At 38.7% G+C, this 12,104-nt stretch overlaps 1 protein-coding gene across 6 annotated transcripts in view; it reads right to left on the reverse strand.

Annotated features, from left to right (window-relative positions):
- phactr2 (phosphatase and actin regulator 2) overlaps positions 1-12,104 on the reverse strand; it is a 49,631-nt gene that overhangs the window by 9,750 nt on the left and 27,777 nt on the right. For 3 of the 6 annotated variants that reach the window (XM_044135651.1, XM_044135655.1, XM_044135654.1), the window contains exons 2-6: positions 8,428-8,610; positions 7,075-7,149; positions 6,458-6,601; positions 5,029-5,268; positions 1,061-1,598 (exon numbers count right to left, since the gene is read on the reverse strand). In XM_044135651.1, the coding sequence (XP_043991586.1) occupies positions 1,061-1,598; positions 5,029-5,268; positions 6,458-6,601; positions 7,075-7,149; positions 8,428-8,610 (1,180 nt within the window). The remainder of the gene's footprint in view (positions 1-1,060; positions 1,599-5,028; positions 5,269-6,457; positions 6,602-7,074; positions 7,150-8,427; positions 8,611-12,104) is intronic. The other 3 variants (XM_044135652.1, XM_044135653.1, XM_044135656.1) reach the window with 3 other exon arrangements.

The raw sequence follows: 12,104 nt of genomic DNA on the forward strand, positions 1-12,104 counted from the left end.
CAGCTATAGTGCAACCTGGGTTCCTAACTTAGGCATGGGCAAATGATTAACAGTTCAGTGCAAAAGAATTCGTACACTTTTAACTTTTTATTTTCTTACGTTACAATAAGACACGCTTTTTATTAGCACTTAAAGCGACGGACCAACACTGAGATCCGCATCATTGTGATGTGCAAGGCAAACCACAACTGGTACCCAGAGTTTTATTTGTAAATTATTGAGGTGTGGTTTGCATATGTATTCAGTTTTATTTGCATCTAAGGCTGAAAATTAAACCGCTACATTTACAGCAGCTTAGCAAGTCTAAAAAATAAAATGCTTACAGTTTTTCTTTGGCAAAAAGCTCAAGCTGGGAGTAGATGAAGAGCGTCTGAGTAACAGATTCTCAATGTAGGACTTTAACTAGGCCATTCTAACACATGGATATGCTCTGATCTAGAGCGCTGACTGTATGTATGGGGTTGTTGTTTCAGTCTTCAAGCAGATTTTCCAGGAATGATTTGCATTTAGTTTTACTCACTTTTTTAACTTCTCTCATACAGTCACTTTGGACATCCTGGTTGCTTCTCTAATAAATTCTCCGTTTATTTCAGGGAAAAGGCGTGTCTGGTATTTTCACCAATGTGCCATCCCTGTTCTGTAATCAGATAATGATTTGAACAGAACTCTATAAAATGTTTATAGCTACCCAATGTGCTCCATCAAACGTCTGAGATCTTCACAGAAAAGATTAATACCGAGATTAAATGACATACAAGGAGATTATTTACTCATTAAGTGACTTTTGAAGGTGAATTGTTGCTGTACTTTTTTTAAAAGCAGGATTTCTTCAAAACTTGTGTCACTTGTGTCTATGATTATGCAAAGAAACATTATGTACAAGAGAAAATAAGAGTTTGACCGGAACTCTTAAAATCAGTTGCAGAAAAAATATGCATAGAGACTATTGCAGAACTTTAGCATGGTGTGAATTATTAACGCCAATACTATCGGACTATATGATCAAAAATAAAATTTGGCAACACAAAGGCAGATAAGTATAAGCGACACAAGGTTTTACCTGGAGTCGTTCTCTTTACCACAATCTGTTTCTCCTTGCTTTTTCGCATCTTTTCTGTCCTCTAATTCTGTCCTTTCACGTTTGTCCCTCTGAGAGCGGTCGTCTTTGTCTCCTGTGAAGGAGGTGTCCTCTGTAGTCTGGTTGATATGAGAGGACTTGTCTGTGATCTCACGAGTCAAACACTTGTGAGTCTCTTCCCTTGAAGCAGAGTCATTTAGAGCCGATTTAGACTCTAGATCAGCTTTCGAACAAATAGCCTGATTTCCCTCTGCCTTGCTTCCTGAGGGTTTGGATGAAGGAGGCTTGTTGTCTGAGGAAGGCGAAGATGATTTGAGGTCCTCAGGATGACTAGGAGCATCTGTGGAGGTTTTCTGAGATTCGGGTGAAGAAGCTGAAGCGTCTGGTTTCTTGATGGTCTTTGCAGGCATCCCTTCAGACCGGGCCGCAGCATCTTTGGGCACCCGAGAACGAGGTGTGGCGGTGGTGGAGGCGGTGGTTTTACTCACGCCTCCCGTCTTCTTTGGGTTTGAGGATTTGGCTGAGGAGGAACGGAAAAACCTCCAGTCAATATAAGAAAACCAAACATTAGTAAGGTAGGGCTGCTTAAACAAGTATGCTGTAAAAACAATAGTTCAAATTTCTAAGACTTGAATTAAAGCCCCAACAATATAAGTTATACGTCATGATCAAATGAAAGTCAAATGAAAATTATTTTCAAGACTGTTTTAGCAATTAAAAATGCAAATAATGCAAAGCCATACAATAGTATTTAGATAATTAAAAAAAAAAAAGATATTAAACAATTATAGAGGAGATAATACAAAGTGGCAGAGCTGGGGATGTATGCAACATTTTGTGTTTGTTTGATGGATGCCGACAAGTAGAGTTTCAGCAGGGAAGTGCGAAAAAACACTGAACATACAAAGGAGCTGGAACGAAGGCTGTGTGTAGCAGGAAAGGTGTTTTTGCAGCGCTACTGAAAAGCTCCTCTGCAGCTATTTTGCTTTCTTTATTTATACTTAAAAACAATAATAGCAGGGCGTTAGGAACACAGATTATAACCATGGTTTGTCTTCCAGGAAAAGCAACGTGAGCAACAACTGCAACGCATGTACAAATGTAACATTTTAAAATTAATCTCAACAAGACCAAATCAGATGACTGATTAGGAAATTTTGTGTTGATCTAGAGAACTACATGGTGTCAGTGAAGAACTCTACCAATTTACCTCTATTGGATAAGAAATGTGTCAGTGGTCTAACCCTCTTTACTTTTGGAAAACACCAACAGCCACAATGTTTTAATCTGAAAAACTACAAGTCGTCGTTGCTGTCTTTGACTGCCACGGTTTACAGAAACCTAATTTTTTTTTTTCCTGCATCAGCGTTATCATATGTCCTCCAAAGTGACAAACAGGAAGCTAGTGAGTGTGGCTGATTTCCATTGAGATAAGATGACAGGAGGAACAGAGAGGAGATGCTGATTCATCACATCAAAAGGAGTCAGCTGAGGTCACTTGGACATCTTTAAAAAGGTGTTATGATGTTGATGCATACCTTTTTAGTTAACAAACCATGATGTATAATGTTTATTTTTTTTCTGGAAATATGTCTACACGACTTTTTCTTGTAAGTGAGGGAAAGTAGCCTTCGTTCGTAAAAAGCCGAGGAGAGGCAGCATTGCTTTGTTTCACTCGGAAAACTTACTCATAACATGAGTAAGCCTTCATACGGGTAACCCACCAACTCAAGATACACCACAATAAGCTCCACATGCTAACTGGAAGCCTTTCCTCTGCAATCTGATCTCAGATAGCTGGAAGACGATGGGCTGATTAACTCATATGTGCAGCTAAAAATAATCTTATGTACGGTATATAACAGTCAAAGGCAGTTTTAGCCACCAAGTGTCAGTATTATTCTTGGTCACATGGTGAAGCTAGGATAGATGTAAGCAGAAGAAGAAGTGTTTGTAATAGAGGTACGGCAAATAAAACATGTCAAACAACACAATAGTATGTTTTCATTTAGTTGTGTCTTAGGAATCAAAGGAAAAACGTGTTTAAATTACAGGCGGTGATGCATGTTCAAGTCTCCATACAGCATCTTGTCATAATCTATCTAAAATCTATATAGTGGTAGAAGCAACGTTTCTCTTGTTAAGGATGCTGGTTTATCTCTGGTACAAGATGGAAACAGATGTCCATACAAACCACAAATGCGTGTTAGTATTAGCACTGAGGCCCCCAGAGAAACATTTGTCTCTGATTCAGACTTTCCTTTCTCTTCTCCTGCCTGCTCAAAGTTTAGCTTTGAATGTGTACATCAGCAGTTACTTGCTTCGCATCTTTTGTCTGAACATATTAATCTCATCTGACTCCCCCAGCAGATTAGATAACTGGTGAAGGTGGTAAAACAGCAGCAAGCTGGTCATTTTTGGCGTTTAGATGGTGTCAAACCAGCCACCTCAGCAGACACCGTAGAACATTTGAAGACAGAAAAATGCTTTTGCGTGCATCATAACGTTGTACTGTGACTCCACAACGGCAAACAGTGTAGCCAACGGTCTAAAACTAAATATGCACACATGCGAGGAGCTGATCAGATTATAAAGGATGCTGTGTGCTCACTTCAAAAGAAGTTTAACCTGAAACAGTGAGTGCTTTTTAAAGCTGCGCTGCCAGCTATAATGTTTCAAGGTTAAAAAAGAAAAAGGAAACATAACACCTAAGGTGATATGGAATAAAGTCGCTTTTCAAAGCTTGTGTAGCATCTTTGTGTTCATGTAGAAGAAGCCAGAGAGAAAATAAAATGTTTGAACTTCAGACACAAATAAAAACAACCTCTGTACAGCTGCTTTGGTAAAATGTCTAGAGAGAAAACTAGAGAAACGTTGTTTTCTGCTTCTGTGGACTCAACGACACGGAAGAAGAGGTGTGATAAACGTGCACTCACAATTTCATCCAACCAGTACAATCCACACACACACACACACACGCACGCACACGCACGAACACACTTATTGTAATATGGAAGTGTTTCCACAGCTATACACAAACCATCACTTCTGCTTTTGCCGAAAACAGAGATCATAAGTGAAGCACTTCAACTGCAGGAAGACTGGTAATCCCCTCTATTAGAGAAAACTTTTGTAGCCACTTGACCTGACTTACACATTATTGTGCTTTCAGGGTATCAATACACCTTGAACACGTCACACTTCGCCATGTTACAACCATTAACCTCAGTGTGTTTCCTTAGGATTTGCCAGACCAGTTGAACATGATTGTGAAATCTCCAGAAAAGAATGTGCCATGTCAGATGTTTCACACTGTTTTACCTAACCATGCCTTAACCCCTTAACTGCCACCCCTAAAACGCTTACGTGTAAGTGAATGGGTTTATGAAGACACCGGGGTCCTCAAGAGGGCTAAGAGGGCTTTAACTTGTGCATAACGGTGGCATTGATGTTTCTGGTGTCTTCCATGCTCTTCAAGATGATATTTTCTTTCACTAATGTTCCCCAAAAAACCTCTGAGTCCACAGGAACACAACTTAATTTATTCTCAGACTGAATTAATTATGAATTGACTCTTTATTAATTAACTGTATTTCTGAAGGCAAATTGTGTCACTGGATTTCATTTTAGGGTGCGAAAACATATACAGAAACCCAGTTTTCTTTTCCATCAACTTAACAATGAGCAGCTTCTTTGTGTTGGTCCATTACATAAAATCCCAATGAAACAGATGTTTGTGGTTGCAGCATGACGAAATAGCAAGATACCAAGTGCACGATGAGGTGTACATACACACATGGATATCAGGTGGAGTTTATTTTAAGGAGGGCCGCGTTACTTAGTTAGTTCTTCAGGGATACGACACATTTTCCATGCAGGGCGGCAGACAGGCAGGGAGGCAGCAGCTCTCAAGGGGACCGCAGGCTTCAGTCTCCTCCAGCTGAACTTACCAACCCCTCGACTTGTGGTGTTAGTGTGCCGTGGGTTAGCTTTAGCCTGCGTGGATGCGCCTGCCTTGCCTGTGGTTTTAGCTGCCTTTTTAGCTCCTGGAGCACCTTCTTTGTGTCGCGTTGCGGTGGCGCCACCGGCTCTGGTGGCAGTGGCCGCAGCGGCACTTTGCTGTTTTTTAGCTGCAGCGTCTCGAGGTCGCACCTGGTTTGTCCGGGCAGGTGGTTTAGTCACGGAGCTCTCTGAGCAGGCAGTAAGGAAGAAGTTGTAGAATTAAAAAGACACTGAGCATTTGCATTGTTGCAAAGAGATGAACAAGCTGGCATGCAGGCAACAATAGACTGTGAAAATATTAGAGGTGATGTTGGGGGGGGAAAGAGCTGAAGCCTTTAAATAGGCTTTGATAGATGATGTATGTGCATTACTTTCCCAGCTTCCCAGCTCTCATGGTATCTGTTGCTTTATTTGCTAAATCTGCTCCCTTTGGCTTTCTGATTATTGGCAAATTGCTACAAGTTCAATGCTAACGCAATTGAGTGGGAAACATCACAACACTTAAGCAGCATCAGTCTGAGGAGCAAAGGCTTGAGAGAGTGGGGCGCATTAGGAGGAGGAGATGCTGCACTGCTTGGACTGTGGCTCCCTGCTGGAGGCTGATGTAATGGCATTATCAGTTCGAACACATTAGGCTCCCTCATTGATCCCTCAGAGAGGTCAACGTCAGCTAGAGAACGGACACATTTCCAAATGCAATGCGTGGTTTCAAAACCTCTGAAAGACTCAAAAAATATTCTGGACAACAAAAATTTACCGTTTAAAAAATAAAAATAGTCTTAGTAGTTTGTTTGCTCAGGGGAGCTACAGCAACAATGACCCAACAATTTTCTACAGATCTGATTCTGGCATTTTGTGTTAAGTTCCTATTAGTGGAGATGTACCGAGAAATTGGCTGGTGACTGTAATCGGCTAATTTTACCCTTGACCGGCCATGTTCAGTTATGTTTTCCGATCAGTAAACGCATCAGATTTAAAAGTTAAAAGATTGTGATGACAAAAATCTTCTTCATTGTGTTAGTGAGGGATGCCGTTTTCAGCATCACAGAGGTGTTTCAAAATGAACACAAACAGCTTTGAAAAAAAAAAAAGACTTCTCTTTATAAAGATGTCAATTTCAACTAAAATCTATATTGCTACATCAGGACTATGGAAAAATCTCTTGACTGGTGCACCTTTTCTTAACAAACAGGAACAATTTTACATGACAACCAATGACCAGAGTTATCTTAACCAAGAATGAGAAAAGTATTTATAATGGTTGTGAAATGTTTTCTGAAAATGAGGAGAAAGGGGAGTACTGTCACAGTACTCCTACAGGTCAGAGCAAGGCAACAATTTATACAGGAATGGATAAAAGGAAGAAAACCAAACCACCTGATGTTTTTTCCTCTGTGCTGATTGGTCCAGCGGCTTGTTCCTCCACCAGAGCTTCAGGAGACTCGATGTCCACTTTGACTTCCTCTGGAGTTAAACTGGACGATGCATGGCCGTTCAGATTTTCACTACTGATCGGCTCATCTGAGACAAAAACAAAATGCTGCCGTCACAGATTTGTGTTCACTTCAACAACAAGCAGCTTTGGTGACATTGAAGAAAGTTAAAGTTGTCTGAAGTACGCGAAAAACTCCCCTTGTGAAAAAAAATCCGTAATTTCAGCCAAGATTAGAATATTTTACAAATTTCCATCTTATATTGTGCAAGGTCGTAATAATCATGCAGTATGGAAATAATATTCACAGTTTGGTGGCACAAACTGTGACCGGATGCCAGAAACATAGACACACAAAATAAACAAGTGTACACACACATACTTTCACACCAAAGGGCAAATTAAAGTGGAAAAACAATCAACCTAACATGCATGATTTGATTTTGGTGAAGTCGGAGAACCCATGTATCCCCTGGGAGGACGAGAAAACACCAAACAGAAACGTCTGTTTGGGATTTTAATCTGGGACCCTTGGTGCCAATATAGACAAAATGAGACGAACCTTGCTCAGGGATAAGAACCCCCTTCCTGATGAGCTCCTCTCTTGTTTGTCTAGTGGAGATTTTTCTCTCTAGAACTGTAATAAAAAAAAGATCAAGATAGACGTGGAATTCGGTAAAGAAATGTAATATGCTCTCCTTCAGACTTTCTTTTGGTAAAGGCAATTATTTTACACAGGACTCTAAAATGTCTATACTCAAATCATCACTCCTATCTCAAGTCATCGTCCTGTTATCACACATTGTTCTGTTTTATTGAACCATTAAAAAAAAGCAGCAAAAGTAGAATAGTGAGAAAAACCTGGGTAATCGCAGTCAGTGTTGAAATTGCAATCGTCAACAAGATTGCCGCATCATATTTTCCTAACATCATGCAACCCAAAGTGTTCCTCAGGGCATACCAAACAGTATTTGCAACATTAAACAAATGTGATTAGAAGGTTTGCTGAATATTAAATTTCTCAGCAGAATCACAAAAGTAAATTTCAGACTTTCCACTTTGTGTTGACTGGGACTGGGAAATCAAATATATTTTTATCAATTAATCAAATTTTAAGTGTAAGAAGGCTTAAGTATTGGAAAATAATTTTAAGTGTTTTTTCTCCAATGTTCAGAGTGATGGCAGCTGACACAGAGCCTATCATCTGTTTATTTGGACTATGAATTCAGGTCAACTCCCAGAACGGATGACTGAAATAAAACAAAAGTTTTTGAAAATACTTTTTGTCATTTGTAATTTCTTTAAGAAAAAAAAAGATTAAAATCAAATTTGGTATGATAGAATCTGAGGTCTTATTTTTAATGCCATACTGTCTAGTCCTGGTGTTAACGAAAAAATGTCAGCTGTTATTTTAATTCACACAGAACTGCCTGCTTTAATCACTCAGCAACTGTTGCTCTGCTGTCTAATTAAACAAGTGTGACTTTCCACTGATAAATTTAACAATACGGCCCTTTTTTATTTTATAAGGTCAGAATCATAAGGATTCCTTCTAGTAAATTATCCTGGAAACGAGCCACAAACTTGCACAGACAAATCAAAAAGCAGAATATTACACTAACCAGATATGGGGGGGGGGGGAAAGAGCCTCTGGTGTTTCCATTTAGTTCTGTCTCTTTTCATTTCCTGACCAACAGCTCAGGAATAATCCAGAAAGAATTACAAACAAGTCATGCAACCGTTTCCTTTTAAAGCTCTTCTGGGAGCTACAGCGGTCCAATTCATATTTAATGTTCCCCACAAACCCAACGGTACAAGCCATGACACTGTCCAGACTTCTGATTGGAGAGAACAACTTGGCAGTTGTTAGCACAGAGTCAAAAACACCTACAGCTGCACATTTCGTACATCCTACCTTTGGAGAGATCCTGGAACTTGTCGCTGGTTTTCTTCTTCCTCCACTTCCAGGGTTTGAACAGTTTTCCCAGGGTTGACAGTTTCCCTCGCTGCTGTCGTGAGCCATGGGCATTCTGGGTATTGGAGGCGTTGTCCACCACCACATCACAGCTGGCCACAGATGATTTCTCCAGGCCATCAACTAGAATACGACACAAATATGTAAAAAAACAAAAAACAAACAAATAAGAAATTCAATGTTTAACTAGTTAATTGATATTTATCTGTCCATACAGTGCTTCACATTAATAATGTAATCTTTATAGGAAATTTGAATCTAAAGAGTAAAACATGCTGCACTTTAAATGCGGCTTAGTGTTTAAAATAAAATTTATGGCCCTAGATGTTCCGATCCAGCTTTATTTTTTTTATTTTACTGGGCAAAAACCGTTTTGGTTTTTTCAACCTGCTGATTCCAAGGTTTGCCATTTCCGACTTTCTTTTACAAACTTAAAGCACACAAACTCTTTATTTATTTATCATCTCAAGTATTGACCACAAACAACAACAAAAAAATTGTGAAAATTAGGAACTGAAGATTGTCCAGGTTTATAAATGAAAAATATATACCCACACATTTTTCACATTTTTATTAAGCCCAACATTGTATTAAAAGAAAAACAGCTTTTCATCTTGTTGTTTTGCTGAATTGAAGAAAAAGATTTTCGATTTGGTGACCGGTCAATTACTAGTCCCAACTGATCACAGAAAATTGGATTTTTAAATCCAGCTTTTAGCACACTGAGGGACAAAATGAGAATGCTTTTATAAATACTCTTTAAACAACCCCCCCAAAAGTTCAATTTCATTTAAATGGATAAGATGAACCTTGAAGGGTTTCCCAGTATTTACTGCTTTTTCTCAGCTGCAAGTCCACACTCCAAAAGAAAAAAGTTAACTATAACAATCTGACCCCACTCTGACTGAAGTGCTCAAAGTTGTCCAACATACGCAATTGCTTGGCTTCATCTCACTTCAAATCACCTCAACTACAAGCTCAGAGAGCAGTTCTTGCACCTATGGATTTCTTTTATCCTCAGAGTTCGTCTCTTTTGAGGTAATGGCAAGTGAACACACACACTGTATCCTACTGGACTCGAGTTTGATCTTTTTTTTTTCCAATCCAGCAGCGTTTTAAAAATCCCTTTTCCAATACAACCTGCTGCTGCTACTCTTAAAAATGGTCAATCTACATTTATATTCCAGCATTATATACAAGTAGATGCTGGGTGAACAAACATTGTGCGTAGCTTTAAAAGAGAAAACCCCTTAAACAGAAAGAAAGAAAGAAAGAAAAGTCTTGGATTCTTTTCAAATCTTATCAGAAGTCAGTTCATGTCAAACTGTTTTATTATCGCATTCAGTCGTTCAGCGGAGAGACGGTCATGTCCTGTACTTTAGCTCATATAAAAATCAATTCGCTGCTGATTGGTTGGCTTACATGAGCACTGATAGATTGTGTTGATGTCAATATTAGTTGCTGGTGACAGGAAACAGCCAATATGCAGTGAAAGGACTCAGAGGGTGGATGATGGACAGTGAAGATGGATAAAAAGCAGAATTTTCTGCAAGAGTTCAGCTGAAAAATTTAAGATTTTCTTACTCATTAACCTCAGCATCAGGATGGAGTTTCCAAAATAAAAGCCCACATGGTGCATTTAGCAAATACCGTTTCTTGCATAGAGATAGGCATTAGCCGACTAATCAACGAGGCCAAGATTTTGTCTTTCTTAAAACACAACCATCAGACTCGCCTCATCATGCTTAGCTGACAACCACAGAGCCACAATTATGAGCAGCAGAAAGTTGATGTGCATAAAGTAAGAGTGAGAAACATAATAACAGTATTCAGCCAATTAAATAGCTACAAGCTAACCTCACTGGAGTTTCTGTGTTAGTTTGATGCTTTTTTAAAATCATGCTCTTGCTGTAATCGTCAAAAACGAACCCTTTTCTAACAATCTAAGGAGGAATAGGAACAGCATCACAGATCTTCCACCATACGTAACACAGCCAATGAGGTGCTTTTTACACCATCAAATTAATTTCTTTAAAAGACAAGAGCAAAATCAAAATGCAGTTTTAAAGAGCTGGTTGGATATAGTAAGAAATAAAAACACCATCCAAACCAACCAGCTCCTATAAGACAAATTATTTGACCCCAAAAACCTAATAACTAGTTGTTCTTTCACTGGGAGCAACAACTGTCAACAAGCACTTATATCAGAGCAAGACGTGTTGCTTTTTCAGATATTGTAAGACCTTTTAGCCTATTGCATGATGTTAAACAAGTTCTGTTTAGGTTTGTGATTCTACAAATACAGAACTAATCAGACATTGGAGGTAGCAAGTGATACTGCAGTCAGCTTTCCACAAAATATGGCTAATGATAACTAATTTGTGATTTGACAATTGGGGCAGATGCATTTTCCACATATGGTCAGATCAATTTGGAAAGCTTTATTTCCTTCATAAATGCGATTTTCATTTAGAATCAGATTTTTGCATTTACTCGGGTTATTTGTGCCCATTACTCAACACATTTGGTTATCTGTACATAGGCCTGTCGCAATAAACAATAAATCACACCATAAATCAAAACTATCAACCTCATTTTAATTATTGGCTCTATCGTCTCTTCCAGCCTTTTTCTCTTTCTGTTGATGACACTGAATGAAAAAAGGCTCAACTCCGCTACTCTCCACTGACCCTCCCTTCCTCATATCGTTAGTGTAATGTCCAGTTCACACTGCACCATCTTAGAGCTGTCGGCTGATTCTCGGCCCATTTTCAAAACCTGAGAGATCACACATTAGCCGACAGAAATCCTAGGTATAAAGGATCGATTGTGCCATGTAGTTTCCAACAATGGGCACAAAATAATGGCTACAAGTTCAGTGAACTCATTTTAAAACCTGAGTTCACTGGAACTCAGGTTCTTAGAGAAAGCCCAAAGTTCTAAGATTGTCATAAAGGAAAAACCGAGGCAGAAAATCGTGTAGTGTGAACTATTGCATTAGGTAGTCGATGTGCCCATCTTCTCTATTTAAATCTAATGATTACTGAAGGGCAATATGGTAAACAGACTTCATAATCTGCACTCTTTTGGTTGAATGCAGTATTTATTTACACTTTGGCTTTATGTTGTTCAGTTTTTATTCAAGTACGTTTTTTGTTAATGGAGACTGAGAATCCATTTTATTTTTGTTTTTGGTTGTTTTGTTTATTTTTATCAGTTCCAGTGTTTAATGTTCTTTTCAAAATAAAGTGTATCCATCTTTGGCAGGAAATCACATGCATTATTACGTCATTTTCATTAAATCAGTGTATAAAGGTCTTCAAACAATATTATCGTTTATCGCAATAATTTTTGAGACAATTAATCGCTCAGCAAAACTTGTTATCGTGACAGGTCTATCTGTACATTTAAAAGCCATAGAAAAGAAAAAACTGTATCAACTCAACCATTATTCTGGCTGCAATGACTACTGTAAAAGTCAGTGTGGCAGGATTGCTATTTAAGCAAAATTCAAGGACTCAAATATATGAATATATATATATAAATATGATTAATAAAAATGAAAGAACTGAAGTGAGCCGGAGAGACCTAAGCATGCTTTCCCAAAACGGCTCTAA

Source organism: Gambusia affinis, linkage group LG13 (assembly GCF_019740435.1).
Source record: "Gambusia affinis linkage group LG13, SWU_Gaff_1.0, whole genome shotgun sequence".
NCBI classification, from domain to species: Eukaryota; Metazoa; Chordata; class Actinopteri; order Cyprinodontiformes; family Poeciliidae; genus Gambusia; species Gambusia affinis.